Source organism: Symphalangus syndactylus, chromosome 9 (assembly GCF_028878055.3).
Source record: "Symphalangus syndactylus isolate Jambi chromosome 9, NHGRI_mSymSyn1-v2.1_pri, whole genome shotgun sequence".
NCBI lineage: Eukaryota > Metazoa > Chordata > Mammalia > Primates > Hylobatidae > Symphalangus > Symphalangus syndactylus.
In genome coordinates, this window is record NC_072431.2 from 74680057 (window position 1) to 74703282 (window position 23226).

At 42.5% G+C, this 23226-nt stretch overlaps 1 protein-coding gene across 6 annotated transcripts in view; it reads left to right on the forward strand.

Moving 5' to 3' along the window:
* ZNF713 (zinc finger protein 713) overlaps window positions 1–23226 on the forward strand; it is a 62051-nt gene that overhangs the window by 15336 nt on the left and 23489 nt on the right. For 5 of the 6 annotated variants that reach the window (XM_055293059.2, XM_055293063.2, XM_055293064.2 and 2 more), the window contains exons 2-4: window positions 6153–6281; window positions 11712–11821; window positions 12721–12809. In XM_055293059.2, coding sequence (XP_055149034.1) covers window positions 11797–11821; window positions 12721–12809 — 114 coding nt within the window. In that variant the 5' untranslated portion in view covers window positions 6153–6281; window positions 11712–11796. Of the gene's footprint in view, window positions 1–6152; window positions 6282–11642; window positions 11822–12720; window positions 12810–23226 lie in introns of all 6 variants that reach the window. The other variant, XM_063608909.1, reaches the window with a different exon arrangement.

Genomic DNA, 23226 nt, shown 5'->3' on the forward strand with positions numbered 1-23226 from the left:
TTGCAACATTATTCACTGTAGTCAAAATATGGAAGCGACCTAGATGTCCACTGGATGAATGGATTTAAAAAATGTGGTAGCCAGGCATGGTGGCTCACCCCCGTAATCCCAGCACTTTTTGGGAGGCTGAGGCAGGCGGATCACGAGGTCAGGAGTTTGAGATCGGCCTGACCAACATGGTGAAACCCTGTCTCTACTAAAAATACAAAAATTAGCCAGGCATGGTGGCACGTGTCTGTAATCCCAGCTACTCAGGAGGCTGAGGCGGGAGAATTGCTTGGACCCAGGAGGTGGAGGTTGCAGTGAGCCAAGATTGCACCACTGCACTCCAACCTGAGCAACAGAGCAAGACTCCGTCTCAAAAAAAAAAAAAATGTGGTATATATACACAATGGAATACTATACAGCTTTCAAAAACAGAGAAATTACATTATTCGTGACAACATAGATGAACCTGGAGGACATTGTATTAAGTGAAGTAAGCCAAGCACAGAAAAACAGAAACTGCATGATCTCACTTAAAACGTGGACTCTAAGAATGTTGAACTTGTAGAGAGTAGAATGGTTGTTACTAGAATCTGGGGCTGTGTGAGAGGGGGCTAGAGAGATGTTGACCAAAGTGTACAAAGTTTTAGTGAGACAGGAGGGATAAGCTTTAGTATCTATTACACAGAATGATGACTAAAATAATAAAATAACAATGCATTGTTTTCTTTCTTTCTCTCTCTCTTTCTTTCTGTCTTTTTTTCTTTTAGAGATGGGGTTTCAACTTGTTGCCCAGGCTGGTCTCGAACTCCTGACCTCAAGTGATCCGCCCACCTTGGCCTCCCAAAGTGCTGGGATTACAGGCGTGAGCCACTGCATCTTGCTGATAATGCATTGTATATTTCAAAATTACTAAAAGAGTAGATTTTAAATGTTTTCACCACAAATAATTGAAAAGTATGTGAGGTGACAGATAACGATAATTGGCTGTTCCACAATGTGTATTAGTCTGTTTTCATGATGCTGGTAAAGACATACCCAAGACTGGGCAATTTACAAGAGAAAGAGGTTTAATGGATTTACAGTTCCAAGTGGCTGGGGAGGACTCACGATCATGGTGGAAGGCAAGCAGGAGCAAGTCACATCTTACATGGATGGCAGCAGGCAGTGAGAAAGAGAGAGAGCTTATGCAGAGAAACTCTAGCTTATAAAGCCATCAGATCTCATGAGACTTATTCACTATCATGAGAACAGCATGGAAAAGACCTGCCCCCTGATTCAGTTACCTCCCACTGGGTCCCTCCCACAACATGTGGGAATTCAAGATGAGATTTGGGGTGGGGACATAGCCAAACCACATCAACAATGTAAATATATATTAATGCATCACATTGTACTCTATAAATATATACAATTATTTGTCAATTAGAAATTTAAAAAATTTTTAAAGTCACCAATGTGTAGTAGTTTAATCAATCTTGACTATATAATGCAACCTCCATAGAAACACTTAAAAAAAGGAGTCTGGAGAGCTTCCAGATTGGTGAACACATACAGATGCTGGAGGTTGCTGTGCCTAGAGAGGGCATGGAAGCTCTGCACCCACCAACCCTCCACCCCTTGCCCAATTTACCTCTTACATTTGGCTGTTCCTGAGTTAAGTGAACACAAAGGATTTAACCTTCATTAAACAGATCACATATTATGCTTTCACTGCAGCCATAGTGCAGCTTATTAACTCTACAGAGCAAACCTTCGTATCACTTACTAACACATGACATGTAGTTTGCTGCATCAACTAATGTGACAGTTAATGAATGTCAATATGACTGAGCACAGTGGCTCATGCCTGTAATCCCAACACTTGGGGAGGCCAAGGAAGGCAAATCACCTGAGGTAAGGAGTTCGAGACCAGCCAGTCAACATGGCAAAACCTCGTCTCTAGTAAAAATACAAAAATTAGCCAGGCTTGGTGACACGTACCTGTAATCCCAGCTGCACAGAAGGCTGAGGCAGGAAAATCACTCAAACCTGGGAGGCAGAGGTTGCAGTGAGCTGAGGTTGCGCCACTGCACTCCAGCCTGGGTGACAGAGTGAGACTCCATCTCCAAAAAATAAAAATAAAATAAGAATGTCAATATATAAGAAGGAATAGAAAACTGATAGGATTTTACTCTTTTGCTAAAATACATTATACTCTACCTTTGAGATTATTCTAGTACAAAGTGTAATAAAACTAGATGTTTATTAAACCATTTAAATCATTGGTAAGTATACAAGAGCACTGAAGCATTTAATAGACAAAGTGATGTTAATCTATTGGTTACTTGCTCCTGCATTGTCGTGCTGTTATAATTTACTTCATCACTTTGCTATTTGATTCATAGTGTGAATTTCTCTTGTCATCGTAACTATTGTAAAGACGAATTTTCATCTTACTACAGAATCAAAATGGCATTGATGGGAATGAACTCCAGAGCCTGGGCCTGAACAGGGAGGTGGTCTCTCAGGCTTGATGCTCAGGCATATAACCTATATCTCTCCATTTTTGCCCTATCTCTTAAATACATGTAATGTCATAAAATGCTTTTGAATCTTTTTAAAAAGTGTCAAGCTCATGAAAGACAGCCTAAGAAACTATTACAGATTGGAGGAAACTAAGGAAAAATAAAACTGAATGCAGTGTGTATCCTAGATCAGAGAAAGAACATTAGTGGAGAAAGAACATTAATGAAATGTGAATAATTTGAGCTAATAATATTGTACCAGTAGCCGGGTGTGGTGGTGGGTGCCTGTAATCCCAGCTACTTGGAAGGCTGAGGCAGAAGAATCTCTTGAACCAGGGAGACGGAGGTTACAGTGAGCCAAGACCATGCCATTGCACTCCAGCCTGGACAACAAGAGCAAAACTCTGTCTCAAAAAAAAAAAAAAAAAGTACCAGTGTTAATTTCTTGGTTTTGAGCATTGTACTGTGGTTTTGTAAACTGTTAACATTAGGATAAGCAGAGTGAGTGGTATACAGGAACTCCACTATTTTGCAACTTTCCTGTAAGTCTAAAATGGGTTTAAAATTAAAAGTTTTTAAAAAATTAAAAAAGAAAAGCAAACACCAGAATCCTTTCATTTACAAATTTAGCAAATATTTATTAAGTGCCTTCTATGTGCCAGGCACTGGACATAGAAAATATTAATAGAATAGTTAACCAGATAGACCAGGTTCCTACTGTCATGGAGATTAACATAACACAATGGTGAGGTATAAAGATGGGTTACTAGACAAATAATTACAGTGATTAAAAAAAAAATGCTACGCATGGCCAGGTGTGGTGGCTCACACCTGTAATCCTAGCACTTTGGGAGGCCAAGGCAGGAGGATCACTTGAGGTCAAGAGTTCAAGACCAGACTGACCAATGTGGTGAAACCCATCTCTGCTAAAAATACAAAAATTAGCCAGGTGTGGCACATGCTTATAATCCCAGCCACTCAGGAGGCCAAGGCAGGAGAATCGCTTGAACCTAGGAGGCAGAGATTGCAGTGAGCCGAGATCGTGCCCCTGCACTCCAGCCTGGGCAACAGAGCCAGACTGTCTGAAAAAAAAAAAAAAATGCTACCTGGAAAAGGAAGATGTAAATGAGCAACCTCACCTGGTCTGTGATGTCAAAATCTTCCCTGAGACCTGAAAAAGGAGTAGATGTTGTCATGAGAGTGGAGGGTACATGACACGTTTCAGCACCTAACAGCGGGTCCATGTGAATGAAGCCTCTGGAGCAAACAGGAGAGTGACTGCAGAGAGCAGGAAGCAGTCAGTCATAGGATTCTTTACGGCCTTCTACTCCAACCTAAGAGTGGCGGGATGCCCTGAATAATTTAAGTGTGGGACTGATACGATCAGGTTTTTGTCTTTTTAAGATCCCTGTAAGTCAACTACAGAGGAACAAGAGTAGATCTTGGGAAAACCTAAGAAGCAGCAACACGTAAAAGGCAGGCAAAGGAAAAGAGACTAGATCACAGCTCCCTGAGAGAGACGGTGGAAGTAAAGCAAGAGTCACCAGTCACCAGTATCAGATACTGTCTTGGAAAAAGTAATGAGGTCAGGCCAGGCCTGATGGCTCACACCTGTAATCCCGGCACCAGGCCAAGGCGGGTGGATCACTTGAGCTAAGGAGTTTGAGACCAGCCTCGGCAACATGATGAAACCTCACCTCTACTAAAAATACAAAAATTAGCCAGGCGTGGTAGCGTACACCTGTAGTCCCAGCTACTTTGGAGGCTGAAGTGGGAGGATGGCTTGGGTCCAGGAGGCAGAGGTTGCAGTGAGCTAAGATCACACCACTGCACCCTAGCCAGGACGACAGAGCCAGACTCTATCTTAAAAAAAAAAAAAAAAAAAAAGAAAGAAGTAATGAGGTCCATTGTATGAACAACATAAAGGTTTTTTGGTGGTCATAATCAGAGCAGTTTCAGCAGAGTACTGAGGGCAGAACAAAAGCCAGACTATAGAGAACTGAGAAATGGGTGGTGAGGAAGTAGAGAAAGTATTGACAATTTTTTGAAGAGTTGTGGCCTTGAAAAAAAGAGAGAATGGTAGTTGCAAAAGGGGTGTGTGGCCAGTGAGAGTTTTTAATGTTGGAGAGACATTAAATTATTATTATTTTGAGACAGGGTCTCTGTCACCCAGGTTGGAGTGCAGTGCTTGATCTGTCTGCCCACTGCAATCTCCACCCCCTTGGCTCAAGCATTTCTTGTGCCTCAGCCTCCTGAGTAGCTGGGATTACAGGCATGCACCACCACAGCTGGCTAATTTTTGTACTTTTAGTAGTGACGGGGTTTCACCATGTTGATCAGGCTGGTCTCAAACTCCTGACCTCAATGATCCACCCACCTCATCCTCCCGAAGTGCTGGATTATAGGTGTAAGCCACCACGCCCAGCCTAATTTCTTTCCTTTTAAACCACTCGTGTCTTCACTTTCTTCCCTATCCAGTCTAGATCTCACTGTCTAGTGTTTTCTAAGGTAAGAAAAATTTCAGAAGGGGCGTGGCCTCTGAAGTGGGTGACTGAAGTAGAAAGATGGTGAAAAACATTGAGATTGAGGAAGTCAAGGAAATGAAAGGCTCCAATAGTTGTTCTGAACTCTGGCTTGGATCAAAATCACTTGTGGGGCATTTTAAAAATATGTAGATAGCAGATTTCACCTCTGCAGATTCTGACTTAGGAGCTCTCGGGTGGAACCTGGACGTCTATGTATTTAAGTCTGTGTATTTTAAAATCACTACATTAGACACACTACTACATTAGTGTGTCTAATGCACAGCTCAGACAGAACCACTACACAGGCAGTGAGCTTCACAGGTATTCCTTAGGCATGGATTTTGGTATCCATGGGGGTTCTGGAACCAATGTAACAGACATAAAATACTAATTTAGCACGCTTTGGGAAAACTGTAATTAGGTAATCTCTGGAGCCGTCTTCAGTTTGTACTGAAAAGAAAAATGGATCAGTCTGAGCTGTTCTGCGCCCTGGGTGCAGAACGTCGCCCCACTGCACCCATGCAGGGCATACTTGTTTAGAGTCATTTTGTTCCAGACTCACCCATTATCTTCACATTCCTGGAATTTGTGATACAAAGAACAATGTATAGCCAATCAATACCTTATGTGATTTTGATGTAGATTTTTGGTAAACAACTCAGGAACTGCTCCTTATTTTCCTTTAAAAATCCACTGATGGCTGGGCACGGTGGCTCATGCATGTAATCCCAGCACTTTGGGAGGCCAAGACGGGCGGATCACCACGTCAGGAGTTCGAGACCATCCTGGCCAACATGATGAAACCCCATCTCTACTAAAAATACAAAAATTAGCCAAGCGTGGTGGTGCACACCTGTAGTCCCTGCTATTCGGGAGGCTGAGGCAGAAAAATCACTTGAACCTGGGAGGCAGAGGTTGCAATGAACTGAGATCACACCACTGCATTCCAGCCCGGGTGACAGTGTGAGACTCCGTCTCAAAAAAAAAAAAAAAAAAAAAAAAATCCACTTATAACTGCTGTTAATCAGTGTATTTTCATGGCAACTTGAATCTATGCTCCCAAGTTGCAATCCTCAAGCTTGGCCCGAGTAAGCTCTCCACTTAGATTAACTTTGCCTCAACTTCTTCCTTTTAGGTGAACATACCTGGTGTAAGGAGGCAAGATTAAGAGTGACTCTCACTCACCACTGGTGTTTCTCTTTGAAAGTGGCGCTTGGCACCAGCATGAACTCCCCGTCCTCAGCAATCCCACCAGGTGTTTTGGGTAAGTTCTCCTGAATTCAGACCTCCCACTCTTTGGGTGAAGGTGTAGACATTATTTGGGCTGTTTTTCAAATCTTCCCTTTTCCTTAAGAGTGAGGGCTTTAGTCTCTGTCTTTGGACAGGAGATTAAGGTCAAGATATCTGCAGAGAACTGCCTTTTTTTTCTGCCTCTGTCACAGCGGAAAGTTTGGGTCAAGGTTTTTCTGCCTCTGCCTCGGGACGGGAGGTTAGGGTAAGGGATTGGCAGTGTGGTACCTATGGTCTCATTTTATAGAGCGTGCTTTTAAGATTGCAGCTGTGTTTTATTTTTGGGGACTGGGGCTTGGTTTTTCATTTGTGACCATCACCAGCTGGGTTTGTGTATAACACTTACGGGCATCCTCTTGTAAGTATCTAGGAAAGTGGGCCCACTTAACAAGGGTAGTCGTAAGCAGCAGTAGCCAAAATGAGATCCTTTGAAATGTAAAGTAATTCATTTGCATGCACAATTGGGGGGGGAAAGCTGGTTTTAGAACCAGACAACCTGAAGAGGAGACCTACTCTAGGCTTGTCCCGGCTGAAATCCAATAAGAGATTTGGAAAGACTTTTTATGTTAGAGCTCTGTGGTCAGAAATCAGCTTAATTAAAAGCCTGTATTTAGGTTATAACGTTTTCTGGAGCAAGGAAGTCCTCTCCACTTTTTTCTCTTTTAGATCCTGTTTCTGGGAATTTTTTTAGCCAGCTGAAGTCCCTTTTTAAATGTGTTCCTTCCCTGTTTGCTTCCTATGTTGGCATTTTTGCTGAGAAAAATGTAAAACTTCATTGGCCTTTTTGAAAGCTTTAGTAGCAAGGAGCACTGTGGACGCATTGCATAGCCTGGTATTGTGGTGTTTCCTTCTTTTGGGGGACTGGGGATTAAATATAGAAGTGAGATTTTTGATTTTTAAATATCTAGGTGCACTGCCTTCCAGCTGTGCCTGCCTTTCATGTATTTAAATATTAGGCCCTGGAAACTGCAGATACTTTCTTTGTCCTGTATTCATTAAAGGGCTTCATCCTGAAGTCAGTTCATTCATGCTTCTGCAGAAGACATGATTTCATTCTTTTTTGTGGCTGCATGGTATTCCACATGCAGGTTTGTTACACAGACATGTTGCGTAGCGATGAGGTCTGGGTTTCTGATGTATGCATCACTCCAATAGTGAACATTACACCTAGTAGGTAATCTTTCAACCCTAACCCCTGACCCACCCTCCCTCCTTTTGGAGTCTCTAGTGTCTGTTATTCCCCTCTGTATGTCCACGTGTACCCATTGTTTAGCTCCCACTTACAAGTGAGAATGTGCAGTCTTTGATTTTCTGTTTCTGAGTTATTTCACTTAGGATAACGGCCTCCTGCTCCATCCATGTTGCTGCAAAAGGCATGATTTCATTCTTTTTTATGGCTGCCTAGTATTCCATGTTGTGTATATATTACATTTTCTTTATCAAATCATCCACTGATGGACACTGAGGTTGATTCCATGACTTTGCTGTTGTGAATGGTGCTGTGATAAACATACAAGTGCAGGTGTCTTTTTTTATATAATAATTTATTGGCCGGGCACGGTGGCTCACGCTTGTAATCCCAGCACTTTGGGAGGCCGAGGCGGGCGGATCACGAGGTCAGGAGATCGAGACCACAGTGAAACCCCGTCTCTACTAAAAATACAAAAAATTAGCCAGGCGTGGTGGCAGGCGCCTGTAGTCCCAGCTACTCGGAGAGGCTGAGGCGGGAGAATGGCATGAACCCGGGAGGCGGAGCTTGCAGTGAGCCGAGATTGCGCCATTGCACTCCAGCCTGGGCGATAGAGTGAGACTCTGTCTCAAAAAAATAAATAAATAAATAAATAATAATTTATTTATCTTGGATAGGTACCCAGTAGTGGGATTGCTGGGTCGAATGGTAATTCTATTTTTAGTTCTTTGAGAAATCTCTATGCTGTTTCTCATTGAGGTTGTACTAATACTAATTAACATTCCCACCAGCAGTCTATACATGTTCTGCTTCTCTCCATCCTCACCAACATCCGTTGTGTTTTTTTTTTTTTTTTTGAGATGGATTCTTGCTATGTCGCCCAGGCTGGAGTGCAGTGGTGCAATCTCGGCTCACTGCAACCTCTGTCTCCCAGGTTCAAGCGATTCTCCTGCCTCAGCCTCCTGAATAGCTGGGAATACAGGCACACGCCGCCATGCCCAGCTAATTTTTGTATTTTTAGTAGAGATGGGGTTTCACCATGTTGGTCAGGCTGGTCTTGAACTCCTGACCTCATGATCCACCTGCCTTGGCCTCCCAAAGTTCTAGGATTACAAGCGTGAGCCACCGCACCCGGCCAACATCTGTTGTTTTTTGACTTTTTAATCATAGCCACTCTGACTGGTGTGAGATGGTATTTCCTTGTGGTTTGAATTTGCATTTTGCTGTTGATGAGTGATGTTAAGCATTGTTTCATATGTTTGTTGGCTGCTTGTATGTCCCACTTTTTGATGGGGTTTTTTTTTGCTTGTTGAGTTCCTTGTAGATTCTAGATATTAGTCCTTTGTCAGATGCATGGTTTACAAATATTTTCTCCTGTTGTCTGTTTACTGTGTTGAAAATTTCTTTTGCAGTGCAGAAGCTTCTTAATTTAAGTCCCAGTTCTTTATCTTTGCTTTTGTTGCATTTGCTTTTGAGGTCTTAGTCATAAATTCTTTGCCTGGGCCAATGTCTAGAAGAGTTTTTCCTAGGTTTTCTTCCAGGTTTCTTACAGTTTCAGGTCTTATGCTTAGGTCTTAATGTAATACATCTTGAGTTAATTTTTGTAGATGGTAAAAGATAGGGGTCCTGGCCGGGTGTGGTGGCTCATGCCTGTAATCCCAGCACTTTGGGAGGCTGAGGTAGGTAGATCACGAGGTCAGGAGATGGAGACCATCCTGGCCAACATGGTGAAACCCTGTCTCTACTAAAAAATACGAAAAATTAGCTGGGCGTGGTGGCATGTGCCTGTAATCCCAGCTACTCGGGAGGCTGAGGCAGGAGAAATCGCTTGAACCAGGGAGTTGGAGGTTGCAGTGAGCCGAGATCATGCCACTGCACTCCAGCCTGGTCAACAGAGCGAGATTCTGTCAAAAAAAAAAAAAAAAAAAAAAAGATAGGGGTCTGGTATCATTCTTCTACATGTGGCTATCCGAGTTTTCCTGCACCATTTATTGAATAGGATGTCCTTTCCCCATGTATATTTTTGTTAACTTTGTCAAAGACCAGTTGATTGTAGGTAAGTGGCTTTACTTATGGATTAGCTATTCTGTTCCATTGATCTGTGTGTCTATTTTTGTACCAGTACCATGCTACTTTGTTTACTGTAGCCTTTTAGTATAATTTGAAGTCACATAATGTGATGTCTCCAACTTTGTTCTTTTTGCTTAGAATTGCTTTGATTATTCAGCCTCTTTTTTGGTTCCCTGTGAGTTTTAGGATTGTTGTTTCTAATTCTGTGGAAAATGACATTGGTAATTTGATAGGAATTGTGTTGAATCTGTAGATTGCTTTCAACAGTACAGCCATTTTAATGGTATTGATTCTTCAAATCCTTGAGCATAGGATGTTTTTTCATTTGTTTGTGTCATCTACCATTTCTTTCATCAGTGTTTTGTAATTCTCCTTATAGAGATCTTTCACATCTTTGGTTAAATGTATTCCTAGGTAATTTTGTGTGGCTATTGTAAATGGGATTGCCTTCTTGGTTTGGTTCTCAGCTTGAATGTTATAAGTATATTGAAATATTACTGATTTTTTTACATTAATTTTTTTCTTATTTTTCGAATATATGTATGTATGTATTTTTTTAAACAGAGACAGGGTGTCATCATGTTGCTCAAGCTGGTCTTGAACTCCTAAGCGCAAGCTATCCTCCCACCTCAGCCTCCCAAAATGCTGGGATTATAGGCACGAGCCACTGTACACTGATTTGTATCTTGAAACTTTTACTGAAGTCATTTATCAAGTCTTTAGGGTTTTCTAGGTATAAGATCATGTCATCAGCAAACAGAGATCACTTGACTTACTCTTTTCCAGTGTGAATGTCCTTTATTTCTTTCTCTTGCCTGATTGCTGTGGCCAGGACTTCTGGTACTATGTTGAATAGGAGTGGTGAGAGTGTGCATCCTTGTCTTGTTCTAGTTCTTAGGGGAATGCTTTCAGCTTTTCCCCATTCAGTATGATGTTGGCTGTGGGTTTGTCATACATGGCTTTTATTATTTTGAGGTATATTCCTTTGATGCCTGGTTTGTTGAGGGTTTTTTGGTTTTGTTTTTGTTTTTTAAGACAGGGTCTTACTCTGTCACCCAGGCTTCAGTGCAGTGGCATGATCTTGGCTCACTGCAACCTCTGTCTCCCAGGCTCAAGCGATCCTCCCACCTCAGCCACCCAAGTAGCTGGGACTACAGATGCAAGCCACCACACCCAGCTAATTTCTGTATTTTTTGTAGAGACAGGGACTCATCATGTTGCCCTAGCTGGTCTCAAACTCCTGTCCTCACGTGATCTGCCTGCCTCGGCCTCCCAAAGTGCTGGGATTATAGGCATGAGCCACCGCGCCTGGCTCCCCTGTGCCCCAGCTTCTGCCTGTGGGTTCTCTGACAGGTTCCAGCACTCTTCCCTCAGCCTTCCCCTCCATCCACGGTCATACTCACCTGTAACTTTGGTTCTTTCTGCAGACAACTGGCTCTGCCATCTCTAGTCGCCCATCTTGGAGAAAAACCCATCGCTTCTCCTGACTGTGGGGCTTCTTCCAAGCTTATGCTTGGGGAATGAAGAACCTATTTCTTAAAGTGCTTTTAAATCACTCCTGAAAGGTCTGCCTCTTAATGAAGGGGTTTTGAAATGTTAGATTCCTGGCATGCTTGGGTCGTGAATGGCTGCCTCATCTCACAGGACCATTTCACTGGAACTGCCGTTTTCTCTTTTAAAAAATTGCTCCTCAGAATGGCTTCTTTCTTTATTTCCATCACTCACTCACATTTTAAAATAGATTTCTCAGGTCAACCTTTGTGAACAGAAAAAAATGTATTCCTTCATGCTTATTAGCAAATAATAATACAGTCTTACTCTGTTGTTGAAGCACGTGTTTTTCTATCTTTCTAAAGAAAACAGTTACTGTTTCTCGAGGCAGAGAGCATCTGTTCTCTGTTCTGGAAAAGGTTAGGAAAGGACTGAGGCTGAATTTGTTGTCATTGACACATGTACATATCTCTGCCTTTTGTAATGTGTGAATCTGAGAAATTCTAAAAGTGCTTTTTGATTAAAGAATGCCACACCTTACTGTGCTCTCTCTGTGTGAAGAATAGTTTGTATGTCTCTTTACAGACTCTGTAAGCCCCTAGGTGGCCGAGACTGCTGGATTTCTTCTGCTGACCCTGGTGCATCTCATTACAGGTCTTCAACCTAAAATTCTATCTTACAAGATCCCTGCCAGGATGCAGATTTGAATACCATAGTGAAGTCTGTACATGAAGAAGTGATGCTTTCAGGGAGGAAAAAAAAAGGTAATAACAACCTTCAAGAGCCCCTACATCTCAACTTGGCATAAACAAAGCAAGATTGTGAGAGTAGCCACCCCTGGAAGCAGAAATCATTCTTGTGGCTATCCATTGGCTCCTGAGGCTCTCATCAGAGATGGGGTACCTTTAGTACCTGGGAGTGGCTGTTCCCCATAAGGTACTGGAAATCAGCTTTCAAGAGCAGCCCCAGCTCCTGAAGCTGCTGGTCCTGGTGCATCTCCTGACTTTCATGTAGAAGATAGCAGAGCTTTGGTGACATTACAACATAAGAATTGCAGAGAGGTGTAATCCCAGTGGAAGACTGAATCCAGAGACTCAAAAAGGAAGGTAAACACTCGGAAAAATGAGAATAGTGATGTCTCCTTTGTATATGGAAGGATTACCTTAGGGGAGAGGAGAGGCAGATCTCTGGAGTGTTCACTTTGGGGTGAATTCATTCCTTGTGGGGATAAAGAGTAAGAATGGGCCCTCATCCATGTCCTCTCCATCGCCTCATCCCAGTAGTTCTCATCTACACTTAGAGTCACTTGGAGACTTTACAATTTAAAATGCTGTTGCTCAGACTCACCCCAGATCAATTAAATCCAAATCTATGAGTGTAGGGGCTGAACACTGGCTTCTTTTTAAATTGCCAGCAGTATTTAGCCAGAGCTGAAAGCCCATGAGCTCCCCTATGCCACAACAAGGAGAGTTGCACCCCAGAAGAGAGACAGTTCTGCATTGAATTCCCCAATGTCATAGAGGAGTAGAGATGTCACAGCCTTTAGGCTTATGTCTTAGAGGGCTTCTCAGTACTGTCTGCTATACCTACACAAAGCAGAATCTCCAGGATTTAAATTTAGCCTTCGTGTCATATATTAACAAGAAGCTTCTCTTTTTCCTAGTTATGCCTTCTCAGAATGCTGCTTTTTCTCAGGAGGGGAACATGGAGGAGAAAGAAATGAATGATGGCTCACAGATGGTGAGATCTCAGGTAAGTTCAGTTTTCTTCTCCTCTAAAATACCATTACAGTTCTCAGAATGTGGGCACTTTTACTTTTTCACTTCTCAGAAGTGCTGAGTCCCAAAAATCCAGAGCCCAGGAGATTCATGTGACAGATGATATACTCTCCACAGCATGTTTTCCATTCACCTATGTAGCTCTTTCTAGCTCTTCCCTCCTTCCAGCATTTTCACCAGATGTAATTTCATGGATTCATGCCTGTGCTGGACGTTGTGAAGAAAACAAAAGAAAACAATGGACTGTCTTTTAATCATGCTTAAATAGCTCACTAAAATTTAAACAATGCTTGCATTCTCTCTGTAAACACAGTGACTGATGCCCAGGCCCCTAGGACTGCTTAGAGCTAATGGGATTAATAAGTATGCCTGAGGGTAACATCTATCACAAATTAATATTTCTCAAGCATCTATTGTATCTCTTCCAAAACCTGTTTAAGTCTGTTATGATTCCTTTTTATTTTATTTATTTATTTATTCTTTTTTTTTGAGACGAAGTCTCGCTCTGTTGCCAGGCTGGAGTGCAGTGGTGCGATCTCAGTTCACCACAACCTGTGCCTCCTGGGTTCAAGTGATTCTCCTGCCTCAGCCTCCCGAGTAGCTGAGACTACAGGTGCCTGCCACCACACCCGGCTAATTTTTTGTATTTTTAGTAGAGATGAGCTTTCACTGAGTTAGCCAGGATGGTCTTGATCTCCTGTCCTCATGATCCACCCACCTCGGCCTCCCAAAGTGCTGGGATTACAGGCGTGAGCCACCACGCCTGGCCTAAGTCTGTTATGATTCTATAATCTGATTTGGTATTATATAAACTGATGAGTATGAGTGCAACAAGAGTCGTTTCTATGAAAACTAGTCGAATGCTTTGGAAGGAGTTGATAAATGCTGTCACTTTTTAAAAATTGCTATCAAATTAGGTGTTAGCAATACTACATCACTGAAGAAAAATCTTAAAACTCTCAGGATTCCTCCACGAATATTATTTCCCAAGTGTCAGTTGCTTGTGAAACTGCTTCATGAAACAGAAACTGTTGCATTATAGGTATGAGCACCCAGTCTTTAAAATCACTCATAGAAAAGGCTTAGCTGGCTGAGTACAGGAGCTCATGCCTGTAATCCCAGCACTTTGGGAGGCTGAGGCAGACAGATCACAAGGTCAGGAATTCCAAGACCAGCCCGACTAATATGGTGAAACCCTGTCTCTACTAAAAAGACAAAAATTAGCCAGGCGTGGTGGCGGGTGCCTGTAGTCCCAGCTACTCGGGAGGCTGAGGCAGGAGAACCACTTGAACCCGGGAGGCAGAGGTTGCAGTAAGCCGAGATCGTGCCACTGCACTCCAGCCTGGGCAACAGAGCGAGACTCCATCTTGAAAAAAAAAAAAAATAGGCTTAGCTTTATTTCCAAAGATGAGAAAATGAATGCACATTTATATATTTTAAATTAAAATAAAATATTTAAGATCTCTTTTATGGATCACTAGTTTAGCCATCTTTTTTGCTTAACACATCAGATACCGGTCTCAATTGCTTCAGATAGGATTTCTATCATTCCAATTATATGTGATAATCATTATCCTTATGTAGCCAATAAACTCATTGAAGGGGATTTTTTTGGTTTGTTTTTTGTAGAGACAAGGTTTCACTGTGTTGCCCAAGCTGTTCTCAAACTCCTGGGCTCAAGCCATCCTCCCACCTCTCCCTGCCGAAGTGCTGGGATTACAGTGTGAGCCAGCACACGCAGCATAGGGGGCTTGTTAAAACCCACATCACACAACTAATATTCAGAAATGCATAATGTTGTATGCTGCTGTGAATGCAAAAGACAACAAATACAACAGGTGCTGGGAGAAGGGAGAAGTCTGATTGAGACTGTAGGGGTGAGGGAAGACTTCACGAAAAAGGCAGAGTTTGAATTTGTGCTGATACCAGCAGGTAGGGTTTAGAGATTAGAGAAAACAGGGGGCCATTGCAGACAGGAAATAAAACTTGAGCAAGAGCAGGGACAATAAGGAGACTGTCAGCTAGAGCTGAGCTTTTATTTGGTGTATATTAGTGCTTTGGGGTCTTTGGGTTTCAAGGGATAGATTCATTTGGTTTATTCTTTTTTTTTTTTTTTTTTTTTTTGAGGCAGAGATTTACTGTGTCGCCCAGGCTGGAGTGCAGTGGCACAATCTTGGCTGACTGCAACCTCTGCCTCCCGGGTTCAAGTGATTCTCCTGCCTCAGCCTCCCAAGTAGCTGGGACTACAGGCATGCGCCACCACGCCCAGCTAGTTTTTGTATTTTTAGTAGAGACAGGGTTTCGCCACATTGGCCAGGCTGGTCTGCCCGCCTCAGCCTCCCAAAGTATTGGGATTACAGGCATGAGCCGCTGCACCTGGCCTATTTGGTTTATTCTTAATTAACTGTAAGACTCCCCAAAGACAGGAATAGAAAGACATCTAGAACTAAGGTGGCATGTCTGCTTTTCCACATTCTAGCCCGAGGAGTTAGTTTTAATTTTCTGGAACCATTTATTATGTTTAGAAGGAAGATGATTCATTCACTCAATAAATAGTTTTTGAGCAGCTAGTATGTGACAAATTTTTTTTCTTTTCCTTTTTTCTTCTTATGGTCTACTGGTCATTTCATATGTGACAAAAATTTGCTTTTTATCAGCTAGACATCACTGAGAAAAATAGACATGACCCCAAACCCACAGAGCTTATTGAAAGACATTTTGCAACTATACTAATAAATTGCAAAAGAGATGTTTTTTAAACAAAAGGAAAACAGGGTGCAATGAATACACATTAGGGAATCAGGAAGAAACTGTGGGGAAGTGAAATTTAAGATGAGGAAGAAAAGATACGTAGAACCTACAAAAAGTAAGTAGAAAAGAGCATTTTGGACATGTGCTAAAAATCACCTGCAAAAAAACATGGGTATATTTGAGAAATTAAAAGAAGACCACTGTGGTTGGCATAGAAGGAGGGAGAGAATGACTTGAATTGACCTTGGAGAAGTGAGCAGGGCTTAAATACACAAAGCCTGTGGCCGTGAAAACGGGTCTGACTTTTACTCTGAGTGCAGTGGAAAGCCTTTGGGGGAATTTAAGCAGAAAGATAACATAGTAAGTAATCCAGTTCTACATTAAAAATCATCCTGGTTCTATATACTAACTGAATTTGTGAGAGGCAGAAGTTGAAAGGAGAAAAACCAGTTAAGCTACTGTAGCATTCTCAATGACAGAAAATAGCGTAAAACTAGTCATTGGAGGAAAGGAGGGAGATTTGAGTGCTTTCCTTTGGAAACAGCAGAGATTAGCTAAGGGGTAAAAAGCAAAGGAAGAAAAAAGATGACTTCAAAGAGTGGAACCCAGGAAATGGCACTATTGGTACTGGTAAATCAGATCATGTCATTCCTCTGCTCAAAGCGCATGGCTCCTATTTCACTCAGAGTAAAACCCAAAGTCCTTAAGATGGCCTAAACAGTCCTGTAGAATCTGGCCCTGTTACCTGTCGAATTTCATCATTTACTTTTCTTCCCCTTATTCCATTCTAGCCATCCTGGCCTCATTCTTCTTCCTAAAACATGGCCCTGGGTCCTTTGCAGTATTAACCTGTCAAGCTTCTTTCTCAAATGTCACCTCTCCAGTGCCATCTTTCCTGACCACCCTATTTAAATTTGTAACTGCCCCACACGCATATTCTCGAACACTTACCCTACTTTACTTTTATCGTCTGACATACTATATAATTTACCCAGTTATGCTGCTTGTTGTCTACTTTCTTTTCTAGAATATAAGCTTCATAAAGGCAGGGAGTTTTTGTCTCTTTTATTCACTGGTACATCCCAAGCACCATGCCTGGCATATATATAGGAAGCACTGAATAACCATTCATTAAACACATGGGGAATTTAGCATATGATAAAGGTAACGTCTGAAACCAGTGATAAAAAGCTGCTTTGTTCAATAGTTGATGGGATTTCTGGGGAGCCACCCGGAAAAAGATAAAGTTGGATCTCTACCTCATACTTTACATCAGAATAGTCTTCAAATGGATCGAAGATTTAAATATGAAAAATGAAACCACAAAAAGTTATGCAAGAAAAAAATGGGAGAATTCCTTTATAACTTTCACCAAAGAAAAACTTTCTAATCACAACTGAGAATCCAGAAGCCATAAAAGAAAAGATTGATGGGTTTAACTCATTAAAAACACCAAAAGTGGCCGGGCGCGGTGGCTCACGCCTTAATCCCAGCACTTTGGGAGGCCGAGGTGGGCGGATCACGAGGTCAGGAGATTGAGACCATCCTGGCTAACACAGTGAAACCCCATCTCTACTAAAAATACAAAAAATTAGCCAGGCGTGGTGGCAGCCACCTGTAGTCCCAGCTACTTGGGAGGCTGAGATAGGAGAATGGTGGGAACCCAGGAGGTGGAGCTTGCAGTGAGCCGAGATGGCGCCACTGCACTCCAGCCTGGGTGACAGAGCGAGACTCCATCTCAAAAAAAAAAAAAAAACACACACACACACCAAAAGCATCTGCATGAAAAAAAAAAAACTATAAGCAAAGTAAAAAGACATGTCAAGTTGAAAAAAATATTTTGCCACTCAAATTACAGTGGTCTCATCTTTCTAATATATAAAATACTTCTCTAAATCAGCAAGAGATTAGGAGTCCAACAGAAAAAGGTACAAAAGGCCAGGGACAGTGGCTCATGCTTGTAATCCCAGGACTTTGGGGGGCCGAGGCGGGCTGATCACTTGAGGTCAGGAGTTTGAGACAAGTCTGACCAACATGGTGAAACTTCATCTCTACCAAAACTACAAAAATTAGCTAGGGGACTATTGGTGGTGTGCACCTGTAGTCCCAGCTACACAGTAGGCTGAGATCGGAGGATCACTTGAACCTAGAAGGTGAAGATTGCAGTGAGCCGTATTTGCACCACTGCACTCCAGCCTGGGTGACGGAGTGAGACTGTCTCGAAAAAAATTTTTAAAAAGACAGTTTACAGCAAATAAAGTTCAAATGGATCTTAAACACAGGAAAAGTGTTCATCTGTACTGAAAACAAGAGGAAATTTGTATTAAAACTAGAGAAAGCTGGATATTTTATCACCAAGCTTGATATTTGCCATGAGTTTGATATTTTCCACAAGTATAACATATTCTGTTGGCAAAGCTGTGGGGAAACAGACACTCTTACACTGCTGGTGAGAATGCGATAGCTTGCATTTTCAGAAAAATGGCCAAAATTCCTCCCATCCCAAATGCTTTCTTTGCAAGTGACTTTGACACTCATCCCATTATAGATGTGGAGGTCTGTGTGCTCTCCACTGGATCTCAGCAAGGCTGTGACTGGAGGATGCAAAGCTTTGTGACTTCCAAGGCAGATCATTAATGGCAGTAAGGCTTCTACCTCATTCTGTTGGGATGCTTACTCTAAACCCGGCCACCTTGTCAGGAGGAAACCCAGATAGCCCATGGAGAAGCCCATATGGAGAGGAGCCAAGGCCCACAGCCCTAGCCAAGCTCCCAGCTGAAAGCCAGCACCAATTTGCCAGCCTTGTGAGTAAGCCATCTTGAAAGTGAATCCTCCAATCCCCAGTCAAACCTTCCCACCTAGTCCTGCCCAAATTGCAGATTTATGAGCAAAGTAAATGATACTTGCTATTTTAATCCCCCAAGTTTTGGGATGGTTTGTTATGGAGCAAGATAATTGTTAGGGATTTTAGTACCTGAAAGTGGAGTGTTGAAAAAACAAAAACCTAAACCATAGGGCACTGACTTTGGAACTGAGCACTGGGAATAAGATAGAAAATGAGTGAAATCATAAAGGGCCTCAAGGAAAGTTAATGGAAGCCTAAAGGGCCTTTGTGAAAACTCAAAGGATAGTAAGGAGAATGTTATTAGAAGCTGGAGGATAGAGGACCCTCGAGGAAGAAACGTTGCATAACATTGTTACCTTCGGTTACAAGGAAAATAGAGGCCAGGCATGGTGGCTCATGCCTGTAATCCCAGCACTTTGGGAGGCCAAGGCCTCCCTTGAGGTCAAGAGTTTGAGACTAGCCTGGCCAACACGGTGAAACCCCATCTCTACTAAAAATACAAAAATTAGCCAGGGCATGGTGGCTTGTGCCTGTAATCCCAGCTACTCGGGAGGCTGAGACAGGAGAATCGCCTGAACCCGGGAGGCAGAGGTTGCAGTGAGCCCACATTGCACCACTGCACTCCAGCCTGGGTGACAGAGAGAAACTCTGCCTCAAAAGAAAGAAAAAAAAAAAAAAAAAAAGGAAAATAGAGAATGTACTTAATGAACTCAACAATCTACTAAGGAGATGCTCCAGTAGAAGATTGAAAGTGCCAGCTGGCAGTTTCTGGCTGCCTAAAGTAAAATGTGAGGGAAATAGATAAACTAAATGAAGAACTGTTAAGTATAAGTGAACAATGAACTCCTGAGTTTGAAAAGAAAACTTTCTCATTCACATCCGTCCAAGCAGCAAATAATAACCAAATTCAGAAAGGGATTTACACCAAAGATCTAATCCAGGATGGACTATAATATGCTGTGTAACAACTTCAGAAGGATCCAGGACAATCCCTCAGAGGACCTGTCCTCTCTTAAACACAAGGTTTCTAAGAATGGTTAAGGTGACGTGCCACTGCAGCTCACGAGGAACCCAAAGGAGAGAATGGCTGATCTCAAAGAGATTTGTGGGTGTGGCATTTGTATTGTAGTGTAGCTGGATTATAAATTGGTAAACACTCCAGTTTGGTTTTTGTTTTGTTTTGTTTTGTTTTGTTTTGAGATGGAGTCTTGCTCTGTCACCTAGGCTAGAGTGCAGTGGCACGATCTTGGCTCACTGCAACCTCCACCTCCTGGGTTCAAGCAATTCTCCTGCCCCAGTCTCCCAAGTAGCCGGGACTACAGGTGTGTGCCACCATGCCTGGCTAATTTTTTTTTATTTTTTTACACTTTTTATTGAAGTAAAGGAACATACAAAAATACACATACTATAAATGTTAAAAGTTCAATTATTACCAAGTGAATTCATCCGTGCAATCTTCATCCAGATCAAGAAACAGAACGTTACCAGTATCCCAGAAGATCCTTCTGTGTGTTCTCTCCTACTCTCTACCTCCTCAAGTGTATTATTATTTTTTTTAATTATACTTTAAGTTCTGGGGTACATATACAGAACGTGCAAGTTGGTTACATGGATATACATGCTATGAACAGCACTCATGTAAAACAGCAACCTTAATTGATAAATGTTGTGTGTTCTGACTGCTCCGCCATCTGGCTGTTCCTCCATCTCCCTCTCCCCCAGCTTCCCTATTCTCTGAGACACAGCAATATTGAAATTAGGCCAAGTAATAACCCTACAATGGCCTCTGAGCATTCAAGTGAAAGGAAGAGTCCATTCTTCACTAAAAGGAACCAGGGATTTTTTGCCACTCATGCATGAGCAAAGAAAGTGGTTTCTTGAGATGGAATCTACTCCTGGTGAAGATACTTTGAACATTGTTGGAATGACAATCAAAAACTGAAAATAAGATTAAGATTAATGAGAAGAGCATGTCGAATGCATTTGAAATAGGCCAAAAGCTTGGCCTCTTGGGCCAAACAGCCAAGTCATGTGTACAAAGGAAAAGCTATTGAAGAAAATTAAAATTGCTACTCCAGTGAACACATGAATGATAAGAAAGCAAAACAGCTGTGTTGCAGATATGGAGAAAGTTTTAATGGATTGGATAGAAGATCAAACCAGCCACAACATTCCCTTAAGCCAAAGCCTAATCCAGAACAAGGCCCTACCTCTCTTCAATTCTCTGAAGGCTGAAAGAGGTAAGGAAGCTGCAGAAGAAAAGTTGGAAGCTATAAGAGGTTTAAGGAAAGAAGCTGTCTCGATAACATACATAAGTGAAGCAGCAAGTGCTGATATAGTAGCTGCAGCAAGTTATCCAGAAGACCTAATGAGGATCACTGATGAAGGTGGCTATACTAAACAACAGATTTTCAGTGCAGATGAAATAGCCTTATATTGGAAGAAGATGCCATCTAGGACTTTATTTATTTATTTATTCATTTACTTTTATTTATTAGTAGAGATGGGGTTTCACCGTGTTGGCCAGGCTGGTCTCAAATTCCTGACCTCAAGTGATCCTCCTGCCTGTGCCTCCCAAAGTGCTGGGATTACAGGCACGAGCCACCGTGCCCAGCCCAATCTAGGTCTTTAATAGCTGGAAGGAGAAGTCAATGCATGGCTTCAAAAGACAGGCTGACTTCTTTTGTTAAGGGATAATGCACGCGGTGACTTTAAGCTGGAGCCAATGTTCATACTATTCTAAAAATCCTAGGTTCCTTAAGAATTATGCTAAGTCTACTTTGCCTGTGCGCTAGAAATGGATCAACAAAGCCTGCATGACAGCACATCTGTTTACAGCATGGTTTACTGAATATTTTAAACCCACTGTTAGGCCGGGTGTGGTGGCTCATACCTGTAATCCCAGCACTTTGGGAGGCCGAGGCGGGCGGATCACGAGGTCAGGAGATCGAGACCATCCTGGCTAACATGGTGAAACCGCGCCTCTACTAAAAATACAAAAAATTAGCCTGGCGTGGTGGTGGGCGCCTGTAGTCCCGGCTACTCGGGAGGCTGAGGCAGGAGAATGGTGTGAGCTGGGGAGGCGGAGCTTGCAGTGAGCCGAGATAGCACCACTGCACTCTGGCCTAGGCAAAAGAGTGAGACTCTGTCTCAAAAAAATAAAAAAATAAAAGAACCACTGCTCAGGAAAAAAAAAAAAATCTCTTTAAAGATTACTGGTCATTGACAATGCACCTGGTTACCCAGGAGCTCTGATGGAGATGTACAAGAAGTCTAATGCTGTTTTCGTGCCCATTAACACAACAACCATTCTGCAGCCCACGGATCAAGGAGTAATTTTGACTTTCAAGTCTTATTATTTAAGAAATGCATTTCATAAGGCTCTAGCTGCCATAGATAGTGATTCCTCTGATGGATCTGGCCAATGTAAATTGAAAGCCTCCTGGAAAGAATTCATCATTCCGATGCCATTAAGAACATTTGTGGTTCGGGAGAGGAGGTCAAATATCAACATTAACAAGAGTTTGGAAGAAGTTGATTCCAACCCTCATGAATGACTGAGGCTTTCAAGATTTCTGTGGAGGAACAAACTGCAGGCATGGTGGAAATAGCAGGAGTACTAGAATTAGAAGTGGAGCCTGAAGATGTGGTGGAATTGCTGCTTATGGATGAGCAAAAAAAGTGGTTTCTTGAGATGGAATCAGTTCCTGGTGAAGATGCTTTGAATGCCGTGGAAATGACAATTAATTTAGAATGTTCCATAAACTTATTAGATAAAGCAGCAGCAGGATTTGAAAAGACTGACTCCAATTTTGAAAGAAGTTCTACTGTGGTAAAAATGCTATAAAACAGCATCACATTCTACAGAGAACTCTTCCGTAAAATGAAGAGTCAGTGCAGCAAACTTTATTGCTGTCTTTTGTTTGTTTGTTTGTTTGTTTGAGACAGAGCGTCGCTGTGTCGCCCAGGCTGAAGTGCAGTGGTGCAATCTCGGCTCGTTACAACCTCCACCTCCCGGGTTCAAGCAATTCTCCTGCCTCAGCCTCCCGAGTAGCTGGGATTACCGGCACTCACCACCATGCCTGGCTATTTTTTTGTACTTTCAGTAGAGACGGGGTTTCACCATGTTGGCCAGGCTGGTCTCAAACTCCTGACCTCAAGTGATCCGCCCGCCTCGGCCTCCCAAAGTGTTGGGATTACAGGCGTGAGCCACCACGCCCAGCCTTATTGCTGTCTTTTATTAAGAAGTTGCCTTGGCCGGGCACAGTGGCTCGTGCCTGTAATCCCAGCACTTTGGGAGGCCGAGGTGGGCAGATCACAAGGTCAAGAGATCGAGACCATCCTGGTCAACCAACATGGTAAAACCCCGTCTCTACCAAAAATATATAGCTGGGCATAGTGGTGCACACCTGTAGTCCCAGCTACTTGGGAGGCTGAGGCAGGAGAATTGCTTGAACCTGGGAGGCGGAGGTTGCAGTGAGCCGAGATTGCGGCACTGCACTCCAGCCTGGGCAACAGAGTGAGACTCCGTCTCAAAAAAAAAAAAAAAAAAAAAAAAGAAGTTGCCACAGCCACCCCAACCTTCAGCAGCCACCTCCCGGATCAGTCAGCAGCCATCAGCATCAAGGCAAGACCCTCCACTAGCAAAAAGATTACAACTCGCTGGAGGCTCAGATGATCATTACCGTTTTTTAGCAATTGAATGTTTTAAATTAAGGTATGCACATTATTTATTTAGATGTAATGCCATTACACACTTAATAGATCAAATACAGAGTAAATTTAACTTTTATAG